Source organism: Varanus komodoensis, unplaced genomic scaffold, assembly GCF_004798865.1.
Source record: "Varanus komodoensis strain SLA01 unplaced genomic scaffold, ASM479886v1 scaffold1, whole genome shotgun sequence".
NCBI classification, from domain to species: domain Eukaryota; kingdom Metazoa; phylum Chordata; class Lepidosauria; order Squamata; family Varanidae; genus Varanus; species Varanus komodoensis.
Window position 1 is genome coordinate 126,441,046 of NW_025335268.1, and position 19,101 is coordinate 126,460,146.

The window sequence follows — 19,101 nt, forward strand, 5'->3', positions numbered from 1 at the left end:
TAGCTAACCTGAGTGCTACAAAGCTTTCTCTATTTAGACATGGGTAGTGGAACTATAAAGAGGCAGTGTGCTTAAGAGTGCCACACTGGACCTCAGGAGATCCAGCTTCTAATTCCCACTCAGCCATGGAGCTAGCTGGATGACTTTGGGACAGTTACAGATTCTCAGCCCAACCTACCTCACATGGTTGTTGTGAGTATAAGACTAGGAGGAGAAGGAGATATGTGTAAGTTCTCTCAAGGTTCTTGTAAAGGCAGGATATGAAATAAACCAACAAAGAAAGAAATAAACCTTGAAGGAACTCAAATGCTTACTACCCCATTAACCATGTATATAGTTTCCACCTTGCTTCTTTTATTAAGTAGCTCTATCAGAGCTCATTACTTAGTCCCTTGAGCACTCTTGTTTCCTGAGTACTTTTATTTTCTTTAGCGAAGCATTGTTCTGATTCTGCCTGGTTTCTCCAATTTGCCATTCTTCAGCCACCAAGTCCATGTGAAGGAAGAACCAGCTGAGACAGAGGATGACAACAGACCTGTTTCTCTCATGGCAACAACCAATCAAAATGTGACAATTCCTGATGACAGAGACCTGGAGGAGGAACTGCCAGTGGAAGACTTGTCATAAGGGCCCTCCCTCCTCACCTAGGGCTCAGCACTTCCCCAGAGACAAAGCAATGGCTCCCACCTCTTCAAGGTGACCTTCAGCGTTATCTTGTTTAAGGCACTTCTGCAAAGCAAAAGGGTTTCCTTGGGTCTACCCTTTGCTGAAGGCACACTCTTCTTTCCCTTCTTGCATCCCAGTGACTCTTAACAGACATTCACAGAGGGGGATGTGCAAAGAAACAAAAACAGAGTTGAGCTTTTCATTTTTCTTAATTTTTTATTTTTTTTTAATTGGTAAACGAGGATGGTAGATTGTTTCTGTCCGAAGACTTCTTTATTGCCTCCCCCCTTCATCACCCCACCCTCATGGGGATAAAAAGAAGGTGTCTTGTATTGTCTACTCTGTGTTCTGTCATTTTCAGCTCATATGCCGTCTTGTTTCCACAAATCAAGATTCTGGAAGCATCCAGTCCAATGGGGGCAGCATCCAAGCCATGGGCTTCTGTGAATGTCCCCCCACTTTCCCATGGAAAGCATTTCCCATAGCTTGCTGGTTAATCCCACTGAGAACTTTGCACTAGGAGGAATCCTCTCTTTAACACAGACATACTCTTTCTCTCACACACCTCTCCCGTACCATCTCTACATACTGGAACAGCTGTTGGAAACAAGACCCCTACAGTGGCTCCAATATCCCAACTTCTGTTCATTTCTTGACTGAGAAAGAAATGAAAAACCAGGTTGGGCGTAACGAATACACTATAGGTAAGCAAGCAGCCAAAGGGTCTCTCACTGCCACAGATAAAACCACTTGGTCATTCTTTCTCCAACCTGTGTTTGTGCCCCTGCGAGTTCAAGAAGCGGTTTTCTTTAGCCAGTCATGCCTGACAGCCAGTCTTCAGTCCACAAATGTTTGTTCACCACAAAACCCAGGGATGAATGTCATTCCATGCCCTCACATACTGTGAAACTTTTCCAGAAGCCAGCACCTGGCCAAATGCAGAGCAAGCTGATGGGCCCCAGCATGAGACTGAATTCAGGGAAAGACTTTGACTTCTGCAAGATGAAACTTTTGTTTGCTTCTCCCAGCTTCCATTTTGTCTGTTCCATTTTAACAAACACTGATGATGAGGCCAAAAAGCATGACTCTTGGTTGCTTATGTGGGTGTGAAGAGGTGGGTAAATGAGAAGGCCTTGGGTGGATATGACTTGGTAAAAATCTGAAGCATTTGAGGTGGGATGTATGAAGGGGGGCAGGGCAATGTATGTGGCTGTACGAAAACAAACCAAGATCTGGTTAAATGTGGAAAACTCAATGCTATGGTCAACAGTACCTTTGCTTTGTGACCAAACATAACAAAGCTGTGATGAAGTACCCAGCTTATTCTAGCCCTTTGCTTGTGTAGTGGAAATGTATCCTATAGCACAACTGGTGGGCTAGACATTAGTTCCTAGACACAAGCTAATTTGGAGGGGAAGCAAGATGTTTCTAAAATGTTATAAAAGGAATGAAGTACATCATTCAGGTGAACAGTGTTAACCAAAAAAACCCCAAGACCCCTCTCAGCTTATCAGCGCCTTGTCCCTGGCCTCCCATCAGAATATGGAGAGAAAAGGAAAGATGGTCCGAGGGCTCTTCTCATCACGAAGGTTTCTAAAAGGCTCCTCTGCCTTCCCTTCCAAGGGAGGGCAACACAAAAGCTCCCTCTTGGTGAATAAGACTTTGCCAGGTGCAGGTGGGAGAAATTGTCTTGGTCACAATAGAACTTAAGGAGGATGGATACTGTGGCTCAGAGGAGTTTGTGCAGCAGGTCCGTGTATGCTCCCCTCCCCCATAGGTAAATCTCAAACTTTTATTCAGGGCTGCGTAGAGATATAGGAGGTCCTCCCAAAGTCAACACCACTGTGGTGTTTTGTTCTATTTTTTAAGGCAAGCTGGTACTTGGAAACTTGGGTAATTCCCAAACCAGCAAGTATCCCAGCCCTTTATGTCAGGAGAGTAAACTTGAATGCACTCCCCAAATGAAGGCCCCAGAGGACATGTGTGAACAACATGTCTGAGGTTTCCTTCGCACCCTTCTGTGTCTCATGATCACGTGGTGCTTTCTCATTGCTCCAATTGCCGTGGAATATGAGGCATTTGGTAAGGTGAAGGATAATGCCTCCGGGGTACAGAGCAAGTTAACCTACTCAAAAAGTTGCCTCCTGCATATTCCATTGCTGCATTTATCTTCAGCTCAGTGCATTCTATTGATGTTAGAATACTTACTGAGTTCCCTTCCCACCAGCTGGCAGACCATGATAACAGCCCCCCCCCTTTCCCCCTCAGCCCACCACTTAATTCCCAAGCTTAGCTAAGAGGGTTGCAGTAAATCAGCTGGCACTTCTTGTGTCTTGTTACCTCTTCTTTGCCTGTTTCTTAAGGACACAAAATAGCACATTATTTCTATACAACCCCAAACCTCTTTTTGTAGAAGAATAGTGATTGGGATCAAACCTCTCAGTCAAGTTCAACTTATCTCATTCTCAAAAATAAGGAGCGGGGTGTGTGGTCTAACCTCTGCAACCAGCTCTAAAGTTGATTGGCAGAATTTTCCAGTTCTATTTGCTCACTTCTTCCATTGGTGATATCCACTAGAAGGATCCCTGGTGGGTTACACAGACAAATAGTCTCTTTATTTTTTACATTCTGGTACACTATGCAGTATGATCTCTCACCATCTCCTTGGCCAGTCTCCCACTCAGTCTTGTGTTTTTCAAAGGATTTTGCTGGAGGAAGAGGAGCCTTACCCGGGAAGTCACAGATTGTCGTTGCCCCAATTTTGGTAAACCTTGGGAGACTGTTTTATCGAAATGATGTTATTGTCCATGTAGCACACAAGTTATACTTCCTTTCTAATGTTTCTCTTCCAAATTCCCTCTGTACTAAACAGGGTACATAAATGACCCAGATTTGGTTCAAATCTAAACAAAGCTGTGAATATGAAAAAGACTGCCCCTTCTTTCTTGGAACATGATTGCAAAAATAAAGAAATGTCATGGTCCTCACTTGGAAACTAGCAGTGCTTGGTTCCCAGAGCCTACACTAGAGGGCTCCGCTGAACATGCATTTTCCTACCATGAGAGCAAAATCTGAAAGTTTTTAATATCTCAAAACATTGAGGTATTGGATCTGATGTGAAGGGAAGCAGACTGCCCACTTACGGGGCAAAGAGGATGATTGGTAAACTGGAGGTGATCATGCTTAAAGGATGTGAAACAAATTAAAAAGCTTTTAAGAGCCTCTCCAGAGAAACAATCCATTGCCAGCAAGAAGTTTGCTGTTCAGAACCCACAGATAGCCAAGACATGACTGCAGGAGCTTAGAATACCTCAAAACCCTTTGACTGTATATCCATCCCTCAGGGCCCAGCTCAGCTCCAGAAGCAGCTTGGGAAAATATTCCCAGTCTTTCTTTGAGCAAAAACACAACACACCTCACTGTTCCTCTTGGGACCATATTTAAATGCCTCCCTAGTGCCCTCTACAGAATGCTTTACAATTGGCTTAACCATTGACCAAAGACCTTTCTTAGATGAGAAGCATAAACCAAAACACTTTTTATTTAATCTTTGGTGCTTTTATTTTCACTTATTCCAACTGACATTGGCCAAAAAGAGAATTCACAAAGATCCTGCACCCCCACAGCCCTTTTATCACTTCCTTTTGTTTTTAAGTTATTATTTAAACCAAAGTTTACAGGTGCTGTTTTGTACACTTCTAATGAAGGTAGACCGGAATCATGCACTGCTGCTTGGTGTTTGTGCTTAACCAAGGGTACGCTGTGGAGCTTAGAGAGGGTTTGCATTCCATGGGTCTCTGCTGAACCTGCTTCCATCTCACTTTTTCATATTACAAATCATAACTGCATTTCAGCTGTTTGTACACAATTCAGTGGTGGGTTTTATTTTTGCAATTTTTATCCCCCCCTTTTTGATTTCTAAAGGAGTTTTGTCTTAACTCCTTTTCTTCATCCTCCAGAATGAATGAGAACCTTGTCTGTTCTTTGAGACATTGTCTGGGTAATGCATGTTTCTGAGAAGCTCACAAGAAGATTCATTGCAAGGCTCTCTGTGTATTTTGAGTCAGTCTATACACACGAAGCAGTGTGAGGTGATGACATTCTTGACCACAGTATTTCAGACTGCTGAAGTGTTAGAGACATCTTGTGTGTAATTTTAATAACCCTGTGTGCACATACATAGAAATCCCCCCATAACTGTGTATTAGTGTATCAGAAAGCAAGCCTTAGTCTTCTTCCTGATGCACATACAAATGCGTTTGTTTTTATTTACATATGGGCGAGCCTGTCTAACTCATACAGTCTGGAATGACATATTTCTGGAATTCACCTACATCATTCGGTATAATGTGTAAATCCGCTCTGTGAGCATGCAGTATGGAACTTCTTTAAACTTTGTCAGACTGCATCCCAGTTCATGTACTGCTATATTGTGTCCTATGGCTTTACGAACTATTTGAGAACTGAGTGGTTATATCCTGATACTATTGTCTTTCGCCCACAGCTTTCCTTTTCTTTCCATTCCTACTAAGGCAGGGCTTTATCATCAGTCTCAGCTCTTCAAAGATGCTAACATGCTGACTCACTGACCTCAGTCTGTTTTGTTTTGTTTTTTCCTCCTCCTGGTACAATATCCGGTTTTGTGTTGGGCACCTGCAGCTGGTCCTGAGGTGCCTAGGATATGTGTTCTGCCAGTATTAAAATGATGTTTCTGGTACTGTACAGTTAAGAGCTGAACTGTAACCATCCTCATTTGTGGGAAGAGATTCTCTTTAGAAATATAACTGTCTCTGTTTTAACCAAAGCCTCTGCCTTGCTTGTTTGGGTTTGTTCACCTTGACCTGCTTAAATGGAGAGGCCCAAAAAAGGGGAGCATTTTGCTCAGGATTAATCTATGAACTGCCCAGTGTGAACCAGCTGAGTGAGTTAGCTAATGCCAAAATTGTTGCTGCAATGTTGGAGATACAAGAACCACTTCATACATTTGGTAAAATCAAGTGATGCAACTTCTGAACTGTCTAACTTTAGGACTATAGAAATTAGGGGGGGAAAACAGTTGTCAGGTCAAAGATTAGATTGAACCCCTCTTCCTGGTACGCCAGCTGCCGCTGGTGGTTTATTCTTTTTCATTTTGGAAAAGCAAGCTAAACATGCTGCTGTCACTGCCCCGTTTGTACCATCCAGGAACAGCGTTACATGATTCTGCGGACTGTATAAACCGGGTCTCAATTCTGGATGTGGTGCAGCCTTATCAATATCCATGGCTTGCATTGTCCTTGTTCTGAGAACCTTTAACTCTTTTTTAGAATCCCGACAAATACAAGTGGTAAAACATTTCCTCTTATGCCATCTAAGTCATACTGATTGGCTGTTGTTACAGTTCAAATGAAAGTAGACCTCAGTCTTTCCCAATTATAGATGATATAGCCTGTATCATTCAGTTTTGAGCCAAAATGGAGCATGGCCAGATTGTATTGCACTGCGAACCATTCTTGCAGTGCCAGTTGCAGCTTCTTTCTGCCTTCATGTGACAGTATTAATGTATGTATCCTCAGAGCATAGTTTTGCAGCTCGTTCTGGCTGTAATCATTGCAGCCGTGTCTGAGGTGCACCACTTCGGAGTGCAGGGGGCAAGGAAGCTCTTGTGATCGAATGCTCTCCCATACAACGGGAGTCTCAGCACATAGACAGCTAGGTGCTGGGAAGAAGGGCTCTCTTTGACATCATTTCTTTTTAACAGAGGAGCATTCAGTCAGTGAGCAGCTCCCTGAAGAGGTGTAGCTCAGGCACAACATTATTACCTCTGTGAGAACGAGGCCACTGAATTCCTTATCAAAGAAGCAAAACCATGTGTTCATTTATGTTGGGTATTACTACAATATTCAGTTCTTCAAGCAGTCCCAGCCCCACAAAATACCAGTGGGGCATCTGGCCTCCCCACTATGGCATCATTATGAAACTTACTCAGATTCCATCTTTAAACATCTGCCTTGTGACACTGAAGGCCAAGGATTTGTTACAGGCTTGTCAGTGTGGGGTGCAGATGTATCTTTGTCGCTGTGCAGCTGGCATTCCTTTTGAACCTTTTTGGATTTTTAATCCACTTTTGGATCTAAAGGGAGCCAGTGCATATTTGAGAGATAATAGAATATGAGGTTTCTGAGAACTGATCTCATGCTTCTAAAATTGTGTGTCCTGCAAGTAACAGTTCCCTGAAAAACATAAAGCCAATCTCTCATGTTTTGTTTGTTCTAGCTTTCCCAGCAAGGCTATCTTAGAATCAGGGTCTGATTTCATTTTGCTGACTACTATCCATCAGGTGTTCTGTAGTAGTGCTCTGTCCTGATAAAAGACATGTACCACAAGATCAGCATGATTCTGAGGTCTGCTTGTTCTAAAATATTGCTTATCTTTTACACATATAAAGAAGCCCCTTTGCAATAACAGGGTTTCTACATGTACTTGCGGATTTGCCCATGTATAAGCTGCAAAGTTTGTCATTGAAAAACTGCAAATGCTATAAATAGAGAAACAGATCCCAAATATATTCTTATCAATAACAGGCTTCCTGCTGACTTCACTTGGCAATTGATCAGGACCTGCCTTATCCTTGTTCTCTCTCAACACAGCTTCGGAAATCTTGCATATGCTTGATTAGTAACAAGTAGGTTGTTGTTCCGAGGGCTGTAAACATGCTTTGCAAGCACTGGTGCACCCATTAAAGGACACGGAAGAAAGAATGCATCACTGAATCAAAGTGCCATTCTCTAAAGCTATTCAATTTGGGGCATTTTTGCCCTCCAACAGCTTGAAGTGTGAAAGTTGCTTTGATCTATCTTTCCTATTGATTGAACTGCTAAGGCTTCAGTTTAGCAACATTTTCTTTAGCTGCTGCCCTTTGTTTAAATCCAACTCAGGTTATCTGATATGGGCCCTTCTTATGTCCAGGTCATGGCTTTGAGTGTCTTGCTTTTCTTGAATTACAGGGGAGTGCTCCCATGTGTAATGTTCGCCTTTCTGCGAGAATTCCTTTACATGAGGACTTTCCAGCTTGACAGGAAAAAGAAATCTTTAGACCTGATGGACATAGTTAAGATTGCTAGGATGTGGGGAACTGCCAGGCAAATGGTAATTAGTCTACCCTCCCCTTGTTCATGGGATCAATGCTTGTTCTGTTGTACAGCATCAAGAGAAAGGTAATGGTCAAGAGTACTAAGGCAGTGGAGGGATTCTGCACAATGCCAGGTTATTTTTTATTTGTTGAGAATAAGCTCGAGTAACCCATATTGTTTCTCCTGGCCTCCTTCCCAGCAAAATCAAGCTGTAAAATGAGGAAGGACAATGATGACTGTTGGAATATTCTGTACCAAACTGTTCCCAAAAACTCTGATTTCATCTGCAAGGTTGTCCCTCCCTCCCTCCCTCCTTCCGTGTGTGTGTGTGTGTGTGTGTGGGCATTGCAAAAGCAATATTCCTTTCCACAAACCAGGAAAAGGTCCCTATACTATTGCTGTCCCATTGCAGGTTTAAAGAGCTGAACTCTGTTTTTTTCTCCTCACCCATATTTAATTAAATGTAGTAATACCACATTTTAAAACTTTCTTTTAAAATACCCACTTGTATACACAAAAATATGTACACACAGAAAATTAATCTATGGGACCTTTTTCTTAAACATCTAAGGCATCTGTGTGTTTTCTTCCACTTCATCAGATATGCCCATTCTTATTGCTATTCCATAAGTCATCTTGGAAAAGTGGTATTGGAGCATAATTTCTTGTTTACGTCATCCAGCTCTTGTGCTTTAATTCAGTTTTCCTTGTACCTCACTCAGTGCTGGTTGCCAAAGCAACAGTATGACTGGCATGAGTCCTGAAGGGTTTTTCCCCCCTTCGGCCACAAATCTCTTGGTAGTGCTAACCTTCTCTGACTTCCTCCTTCATTAGGTACATCTGTTTGTGCACAAATAACTTTTCACAAAGTTGTTTCAAACTACATATAGTACTTATTTTTTGTTTTTAATCTATTTTATTATTTTTGTTACCTCAAAATGGCTTTTAAAGAGGTAGTATGGGAAAGACCAAACACAACTTGTGGCAGGATAGTATATGTATATATTGATATATATGCTGGTTGAAAACCTACTAAAAATGTAGTTTATTGTTGTCTGTTTAACTATCCTGTGATGAAACTAATGCAGGGAAAAATTTAGGAAGGGGTTATTTTCATTGTCCTGGGATTTAGGAAGCCATTCTTGTGTCTCTTTGACTTGACTTGGATGCTGTTCCAGTTCTTTTATGTTTTTGTTTTGTTTTCTTTCTGTAAATTAGCTGGTAGAATCGATGAGGGTGGGAGGAGATAGACCGTTGCAAAGAAAAAACCTGGGACAACGGTATAATCATTTCCCTTCCTTTCTCGCTTCCCGGGAGTTAGAGAAATAGGAACAGAAGCAAAACACATTGTATTAAACCAAAGGTGTATGTGTTTCAGTTTTGTATGTTGTTTACATAATTTTTAATATAGATACTTTTCAAGAAGAAAAAAAAAATCCCACTCAGAAAAATCCCCAGGATTCTGTCTGGTTTTATCCATACTCCAAATTTCCTGGTATTTGGCTCCACAGAAATGTCTTTACCTTGTATAATTTGAAGGGAGAAGGGTGTTCCTCTCCAGGTTTGGAGCATTCCAAAGCATTGAAAGATTTGTCAGTTTGGAGTTCTCTCGTGGCTCACTGCAATGCGGCTGCTCTACTCTGGGCCCCATTGCTCTGCCTTTCACTTTGACCATATACTATACGGAGCAGCTTTCCTGTTGACCCACCCAAACCCAAAGAGCTGCAGCTGCTTCTCTGAGTATTTCACCACTTGGCATTCTTGTCTTCCAAAATCTCTCACTGAATCTCAGGTGGCAGGAAAACACCCAAGAACCAATGACTAGTGACTTTCAAACCATTTCAACTTAGCAGTTCAGCATGAGCCAGGGGGTCATTGATCTCATTGAATGAAAATGGGAGGGTAACGGGTCTCCTGAAATGACCTGATTTGTTCATTTGTAATATTTTGCGTTGGCCCTCAGGGGCCTCTTCTAATTAAATCTTCTCCATTGCAAATAGATCTCTCTCATCCTAGTATCCAACATATGGTGGGAGGGTTGGGGACTGTGGCATGTCAGCACTCTGTCTGTTGTCTTTTCCTTCTCCTGGTACCCAGGAAGGTGTGAGGAAAGAGGCAAGACACGCAGTGACCTTTAATATGGTGGGTTTTTTCTTCCTCACATTTGTTGGTTTGATGTGATCATCCTTTTAGCAGGTGGCAAGCCAGTGTGAAGGGAAAGGTTATTGGGGGAGGGAGAAGGATGTCTGTAAACCATTGACCCATCCTCCTCTTACTGCTTCACACTGCCACATTTCCATACTGTATAAAGGAAATAGCATTGCTGTGTATTTGTACTCTGGACTTCTGTGTGTCTGCTCTAGCAGACGGTAAACCCTTGTACAGTAGATCTAGCTGCATGTAATCTGTATGGACAATGGCATTATAAAATGCAATAAAATGAAATTACCTATGAGGTGGCTGTGACTTCTTAAAAATGTTCTTTCTCTGGTTCCTCTAAAATGGACCATTCATCCTTCTCCATATAGTTCTTACCTCCTTTGTATGCTTTTCTAGACGCTATTGAAAATATTTGCACCTTTGCTTTGCACTTGCTGCAGCTTACATTAGTGGCAAGGAACCACTTAACCCCTTATGCAGTGTTTCCCTGCAGCCCCGCTCTGTAACTTATGTCTAACTGCTTGATGTAAACAACTGACCCTCTAGGCATAATCCTTTTTTCCCAAAATGTGCATAGAGAAGGGCAGTGATGTTTCAATGAGGCCCCTGGTTTAGGGGATCCAGGAACTGCCTTACCCTGAAATCACAAATGCAGAAACTAATTGATGCATTTCATTTTAGAAAATGATTGCACTAAATTTCTCTGGCTGTTCATGTTTCACTGCATCATTTGAATCTGCCATCAGACTAATTACTCTTCTAACTGTTCTGCTTAAAGCTACCTCCTCATCAGCAACAACTTAAGGAATGGAAAGTTGCCCAGGATGCAAAATTACTTAAGAGCAGTATGTTCTCAGTGCTGCAAACACAACTTAAAACCCCTATCAGTACTTATGATTTCAGGATATCTGTGTGCCTTGAAGTCTCTTCTATCTCATCTCCTCCAGTGGCTCGTCCAGATTACATGATTTCCTACTGGCACATGTGCATGTAGACTTGGGCAGAAGGTAGATTTACCACATAAAGCAGACAGTGTTGTACGATGTGTAATTTGTTTTCCTCCATTTCTCTGGGCACTTCATGTTTAGCTTACTGCCTCCCCAAAATGTGAGGAGACATTTTAGGTGCAGCACTTGGGGATTTAATTTTCTTTGTACGAAAGAACACTGGGCACCTAATAGTATCCTTACTGTTGGCTAGAATCAGTACTACTTGCATCTGTGATCTAATACAGAAGCAGAGCATAGTGTAAACAAGAAGCCTCAGCCAAAACAGTGATCTGGTCTTGGGTTCCTTAAGGCAGTAGCTGGGAGTATTCCACACACACATTCACACCCCAGCAGAGCAAAATAGTGCTCAGCATCTACCTGTCTCAAATTCAGATCAGTTGCAAAACAGTTTCTCTGCCATTCCCACTGCATCATGCCTGGGAAACCTGGAGCTTTATGGATGTTGGATTCCAATTCCCATCACCCCACCAGACTGGTCAGAGACAGGGAGATGGGAGTTGTAGGTTAACAACATATGAGGACCCACAGCTTCTCAATCCCTGCAGGATGCTGGTTTTCAAAGCATATAGAGAGGTTCCAGGCTGCCTCCAAGAAGTGATGATCCCAGACAAGTTCTAAATAGCCCAGGAGACAAGAAAGTGGCCAAGTTAACAAAATTAAGAGCATAGGTGATGTCACATTCTAGTTTCTTGATGATAAATATCTCTTCAGGCATCCCAGTGTGTTCTTTCTCACCACAAAGCTCAAAATAGGATTCCTTTGCCATAATGGTCCCTCTTCATTTCTTACCCTTAGCCAGAATTCTGAGATGAACTGGTTTCACTGATACAGGTAGAGTAAAGCTTGTGCCTCAAGCAAGAAAACTAGGCATCTGATTAAGGGAGCTTCATTATCATTTACTTTTTGTGCCATAAGTGAACTCACATTTGCATTTTTCCACGTTCCAACCCTGATTGGTGGCATTTTCTGCTGCTTCAGGCACAATATTTAAGCAGTGGAGACACTGATTCCCAGATAATCCCAAATATTCCTCAATCTCATGCTTCGGAAAGCTGTCAAACAGTTTCAATGCCTAAACACACACAAAACATGTCCACATATGCTGTAGAGTTGGGAAAGGGGCCATAGTTCAGTGGGTAGTTATATGCATTGCATGAAAGAATCTTCAGGGTCAATCACTATTTCCCCCAGTTCAAAGTTGATGATGCAACTCACTCTCTCAGACTCTGGAGAGGTGTTGACATATGCGGTAGTCAACATTGGTTGAAGTAAACTGACTCAGCCTAGGGCAGTTTCCTGTGGTCTGGCACACAGGAATCTATATCTTGATCCCCTTCCAAAGGATAACAGTGTATTTGGTGGCCAAGCTTGTGCCATCTCCTGAATGACACTCTGTGAATAGGGTAATCCAGTAGGTTTGCTACATCAGTGGCCAGTTAATATCATAGCACGGGGGCCTATATGCTCTTCTAGCCTCTTCCTAAGTGAAAGGCAAACAACAGCACACTGAGCAATGTGCCACATGGCAAAGACCAGTGTCCACTCTGGTATGACTTGCTAACAACAACTACTACAAGAGGCAGTTCTGGAAGGAATCCGTACATGCACCACAGTGGAGACACACTTACAAAATTGGTGTCCCCCACATCACCACCCACACTATGTAGCAGTCAGAAAAGATGCCACAGTACCTTCCATTTCACAGAAGATAACAACACAAAAATGGAGATGCCCCACGGATCCCTGCATGCTTGACTTTGAGCCCCTGCACATGTCATATGTGTGACAAATAGCCACAACTTTGACACTGGGCAAGACTGTACAATGAAGCACCCGCTGGGTTTGCTCAGGAGCCAGCATATGTCATGGCAAGAAAGGTTCCTTGGGGCAGGTGTTCAAGTCCCACTTGGGGAGTGAGGCCCATCTCAAGGAAGCAGCCTGCTAAATTGTCTCTGAATGGGGAGGTCCTTTGCATGCCATTCTGCTTCATTGGCCTCTGAATGTCAAGCTCAGCTCAGGGATCTCAAATCTGCTGCTGATTCTGCGAAGCGGCTCTCTTGCACGAGTCCTTGGCCCACTTCAACTTAGGACTTTTCCCATGGCCCAGGGAGCTATAAAAAGTCTTATACAGGGGTATGTTTTGCTGAACCAGCAGGGCTAAATTTCAGACCAGCTGCCACAAATGTCCCCCCAGTTCCTTCCATCATCCCAATTCACTTCTGCAGGAAGTGGGTGGTAGGCCATCTTACACTGAGCCAGATAAGACTCCCCAGTCCATTTTGCTTTCATGATCCCAGCAAAGATTTTCCTAGGTGTGCATGGGCTAAAAATGCATGTGCAGTCCCAGCCCACCCACCACCACACACAAGCTCCACTGATTCCCCTTCCATGCCATTCATTTTCAGCTTAGGATGCATTTACTCTTCTTGATCATCTACATCTTCCCAGCAGCTTTCTAATTCGGGTCTGTTCCTTCAGCTTTTTTTTTTTTTATTGTCATTGATGCTGTGTTAGCAAGCTTCTGAGTAGATCAAGCCTCTTGATTCAGCTATGATGCTAATGTGAAACAGTCCAATTTTGCCAGCTGCTTTTGTCTCTTAAAGTATCTGAGTTCCTTCCCTCTTCATCTGCCTAGCTTTGCCTAGTTCTAATGTAAACCACGGTCTGATAGGACCTACTGGTGTACCGGCCCACCACACACACACCAGCCTAAATCAGGAATGCAGAATGTCTGTTTTTAGCCTGCTGTCTCTAGCTTCTCCCCACCTCAATTTACCCAAAAATCTGCCCAAACTTTTCTCTTAACCCCACTTTTCACCCTCATTGGCCAGCAGAGGGAGGCATTGGATTTGAACATGGTGCTTGTCATGCAGCTTCCAGGAGTTTGGCTTGGGTGAGCAGGCATAAGGAGAGTGATTTCTACCATTAAAGAATGGCAGACCCTTTAATGCATCCCTCTCTAGGATCTGGACAGGTATAAGGGAAGCATGAAGGCTGTGGTCTGACTTGGAAGGATGGGAAAGCAGTGGCAATTGTATTTAGAACACTTCTGTGTACCAGTCATTGTGATATCCAGAATGTCTACTTCCACAGCTGTATCCCTTCCTACCCTGACCATAAATATGATATACTGATTGCATCTAGCCCATGGAGGTTGGACTGACTGCTTTCAGAGTGACCACATAAGATCTTTAAATGTGGATTAACTTATAGTTTAGTAGAATTGTCTGTCTTATACATCCACACTTTTTTCAACCACACTGTGATAAAATACAGCTTTATTCCTTTATTTCCTAATATTCTAAAGTAAGCATGTGATCCAATGCAAGAAATCAGCAAAAGGAGTTTACCATCTGAAATAGTGCTGTTTTTTCCATCCTGTTAGTCAGTTGGGCATTAAAAAAAATGCAGTCATTTAAATAAATTAGTCTAGGCAGAAAGTGAAATCACAACTCTTTGTTATTCAGTGCCAAAAGAAGTTGAGGGTGTTGAGGAAAGAGGCTATTTACTTATCCAATCTTCCCATCAAAATAGGCTGCAATATGAGATTTTTCTATTCTTCAGGGAGTTGTTGGAGAGTTGGTGGGGAGGGAAATGGCTGACTGAAATGGCTTGTTTCACACTAAAGTGGTAAATCTGTACCTGCACTCAACCACTTCACTCTTCAAATGGGGGACCGTATGACTGTATGATAGCAAATAAAAGACATCTGCACAGACAACTAAGATATTGAGCCAAAGGCTAGGCTATCATCCATCACCCAATATCTACTATTCAGTGTGTGAGGATTTATTAATTTATTTGGCATTGAGGAGCACTTCATCATTTGAGTCCCCATTTGCATTGTAACGTAGCTTGGACACTGGCTTATCCCCTCTGCAATAAATAGGCTAATGTCATTTCCTATTCCCACTCCTTACACTTCTGATACAAAGAAACGATCTGAATGTTGAGTGGGCAACCTCCACCAACACTGAAAATTGGCTGGGAAAGAAAGATTAAAAATAAATCCCTTGTGTGATGGAATATGATTACAAAATTTAAAAAAATCTTTGTCCAGAGTTGGACATACATTAGAGTGAATCCTCTCCATGAGTACTTGCTCTCAGTATCCTCCTTTTTTTTAAAATGGGGTCTCTGCACAGCTCATTTAGAAAATATCTACAAGGACGACTTTCCAAAAAGCTAAGAATGGTTGGGTAAGACTGTTCCCAGCCCATATTATTTTCTCATATATTCATCTATGTATTAATCTGCAAACATACACAAGCAACTGCAACTGGCCATTACTCCCACTGCTACCTAGATGCTAGAAAAGGGCAACCCAGGGCAGACCTGTAACCAGCGTCCTGTCATGACCAATGACTTATCTGCGATTTCTCCTAGTTATACCTGGCTTTCTGAAAAGGACCTTCTGTCACACCAAGTAGTTACAAACATGGGATTGAATTGTATCTGACAAGCAAACATGCCTTGCGGGTAGAGGACACATTGCCAGGGAAGGAGCCCATGTTCAATCCCTGGCATTTCCAGGGAGGGCTGCCAGTCACGAGGGGAAGCAACCTCTTGGGCCGCTGCAGAAACGTGCACATGCACATCTGATGCACACCCCCTTGCCCACCATGCCCTTCCCTTGAGTTCCTCAGGTGCCCTCTGGGAAGCAAGGCCTCTGAGAGCCGACCTGTAGGATGCTTTCAGTGGTTGCAGCAACAAATGAGGGGATCATTAGGTGTCTCTTGTATCATGGGAGTGCTCTTGAGTAACACCTTTGGGGTTGCACACCCCTGGCGGAGGCAGCACTGAGCTGCTGGAATGGAAGATGCGAAAGAGCTGAAAAGGAAGCCATGAAAGGGCCAGGACATGGAGTCTGTGGCAGAGATGGGGAACTGGACTTTGGGTGGTGGAGGGGGTGATGACAGGAGTGTGTCAGGCAGTGGCCAGGGAAATTGGAATTGTGGAGTAGTCACAATTGGCAAAAAAGGGCATAGACGTGGGAACAGAGGTGAGAAGCCGGGTTTCTGCTCAGACGTTCTGTTTAACTGAGGTCTGCTGTGGATGCTACTTGTCCTGGAAACATGCTTGCTAGGGCTTTCAGGCTATTTCAACACGATTAACTTGTTACCTCACATCATCATCATTATTGAGATGTATGTGCCCCTGACCATAAGTGGTTTACAAGAAAGTGGTTTCTGTTTACAAGAACAAAGGGGATACTTCAATACACAAACATGGACAGAACAGGTCTCCGGTGTTCAGGATGTCAGTCTGTCTGTCTGTCTGTCTGTCTGTCTGTCTGTCTGTCTGTGTCTCTCTCACACACACGCACCCACACATATTGTGTGAACCTGGCCTCCGGATCAGTTTAGGCAGAGAACACCAGAGTCACCTCGAACGTGACATAACGGTGCGTATTTGCACCGTGCAGTCCCTGGCAGTTCCTCAGCTGAGAGTAGAGAGCCTTGCTCCGTGAGGCCATTGATTGCTAAGAACATTGGTCTGATTGCTTTAACACTTGCTAAAGAGCCTGTTTAACTGCTTAAATAAGCCATAAACCCTGAGCTCGCACGAAAATGTGTTCCTTTTGATTATTAAAGCAGCAGCCAGAGTCCATTTTTGCTACCCATGACCACAGTGATGTCTGGCACCAACAACTGATTGAATGAGTGGGATCTTGTGGAAGAGAAACCATTTAAAGATTTTTTTTTAATCTCTTCCTCTATGTCATGCTTTTGTTATTACCCCAAATCACATTTTGCTTATGCTAATGCTATACAGTATCTCTTTCTAAGCATTTTTTTTACAAATGTCCATTCTTTTCTAATTTATAAGAATAAAATATTTAAAATATAAAGTCTGTTAAAACAGCCCTTAAAATATACAGAAATGTGTTTGGAAGGCATTTTATTATCCTAAGCCATTTTCCGGTGAATTGATAAAATGGACCACAATTTCAAATTTGCCTGTGATGTCATAAGAAATGTACTTGAAGCTCAGAATATTAAAATATTCTAAAAGGATCGTACCAACTTTCACCTGCCCCTCCTTGCTCTGCCCCCAATGTTACCCTGAGTGCTGTTCCAGGGGGCCCAGAAGGGGATTTCCAGGGGGCCCAGAAGGGGAAGGAGCTATTGTTGCATCTTGCCTCCCTTCCTTCTGCCAGAAGGTTCTTTCTGTAACTGTGGTTCTTTTCCCAGGAACTCTCTTTCCAAGCCGTAGTATTTATCAAGTCTACATATTGCTCTGCTTGTTGATAAATTCAGGCAACGTACCATCATACAGGGCAATGTGTGTTACCGATTGTGTTCCATAGCACTCATCACCCATCTGTTCCATTTTTCTGCTCCTTTAATCAACCTATCTGATGCTTACTTTCTGTACCCAGTTCTTTGAGAGACCATCTCTATTTAGCTCATTTCCTGCTTGCTGAAAAGAGTGTTATTAAGAGTTGAGTGGCAACCTTCTTAATATCTTATTTACAGTAGGCTTGCTCATCATCATCATCATCATCATCATCATCATAGATTATGTTGGGTTCGATCTATTTGAATGAGCACATCACCTGCCCTTGAAGGAGGCCCACAGGGATCAGTAGATTATTTTCCCAGTCACCCTGCAACTGGAAGTATGTGGGTACTATAAGCAAGCACTGCAGAGAGCAGGAGGTCCTTGTGCCTTCCATATCCCCATCTTGCCCCCCTCCCCATGCATTGTGCAGGACAGGAAAAAAATTGCCCCTTTGACCTTTGTGGGAGGCCTCCCAAGTGCAAACTTGGATGAAAGGCATGGTCTCTGGTTTCCCTGGCTAGTCCCACTTGCATTCAGTTCTGCTGTGGTTTCAAAGTGGGGACAGAAGTGCAACCATCACATAGTCTGAAGCACTCGGAGAAAAAGTAAGCAAGGTGAGATACGACAGAGGTGAACAAGATCATGGTTGGTGTGGAGAAAGTGGACCAGAGAACCACTGTAGTGTGGTGGTGAGAGTGTTGGACTAGGGGCCTGGAAGATCTGGGTTCTACTCCCCACTCAGCCATGATGCTGAGTGGGTGGGAGACTTGGGACCAGTCACTCATTTGCAGGCCAAGTTACCTCACAGGTTGCTGTTGTGAGGATAAAATGGAACTATGTATCCTACCTTGCATTTCTCACGGGAGGAAAAAAGTCGAGCGATGAATGCAATCTAATAATAATCGTATTTTTTCTCATTCTCAGAATACTAGAATCCAGAGTCACTGATGGAATTGTCTGGTGAGAAATTCCTGGCAGATAAATGGAAGTCCTTCACCACATAGGGCATAATTAACCTACAGAATTAACTTCTACAATGGGTAGTGATGTCCACCAAGTAGATGACTTCACTCATGGAGATGAAGGCTATCCATGGTTGTGTGAACATAATGATGAACTAGATGGATCATTCGTCTGATCTAGCATGGCTCTTCCTATGTTCTTATTCCTTCATATGGCAGTGTAAATAGATTCTGGAGCCAAGTACTTCATGATGTATCCTGGGTAAAATTAGATCCTGCCATTGTGTTCTGCCAATACCTTTAAATGGTTGTTTTCAAATACACACGATGGCCATGCATAATCAGTGCATGATCACAAACAAACTAGAGTTATAATCAAAAGGATCATGTTTTGATATAAAAACAAGTATCCTCTGCTTTTTAATTTTTCATGAACAGTCAGACTGGTTATGATAAGGACACCTTATTCAGCTGGCCGATAGACAAATAAAATTGAGATAATTTACTCCAATTTGAGTTCTACCTGCTTCAGATGCATTTGCTATCATATTATTTTAAGTAAAACAGGAACTCTAAAGCCATTATTTAAAAAAGCCAAACTTTTTGTAAATAATGACGTACTTTATAAGCAAGAATTCATCTCAAAGTTTCTCAACAGAATCTTTTGAGATACTCATTTGCTGCCCTCAGGTGGCTACAGTGTTGTGGCATTCCTATAGTTTGAGATTAGCTGAAGTGGAAGTTCACACTCAATTTTATTCTGTTAAAAATATTGGAATTTCAAGATCCAAATTCACATTTGAACGTTATTGCTATAATCATGAAAATAAATATATTTTTGTTTCAGAATTCTCTCTATTGCCTACAAATATTCATGCATGTATAAGATTGTCACATTTGCATACA

At 42.6% G+C, this 19,101-nt stretch overlaps 2 protein-coding genes across 4 annotated transcripts in view; both read left to right on the forward strand.

Annotated features, from left to right (window-relative positions):
- Nucleotides 1-19,044, forward strand: part of FOXP4 (forkhead box P4) — a 173,562-nt gene extending 154,518 nt beyond the window's left edge. For 2 of the 3 annotated variants that reach the window (XM_044444980.1, XM_044444970.1), the window contains exon 17: nt 483-19,044. In XM_044444980.1, the coding sequence (XP_044300915.1) occupies nt 483-627 (145 nt within the window). In that variant the 3' untranslated portion in view covers nt 628-19,044. The remainder of the gene's footprint in view (nt 1-482) is intronic. The other variant, XM_044444990.1, reaches the window with a different exon arrangement.
- The window catches only part of MDFI (MyoD family inhibitor), a 98,992-nt gene that overhangs the window by 795 nt on the left and 79,096 nt on the right, over nt 1-19,101 (forward strand). The window lies entirely within an intron of this gene.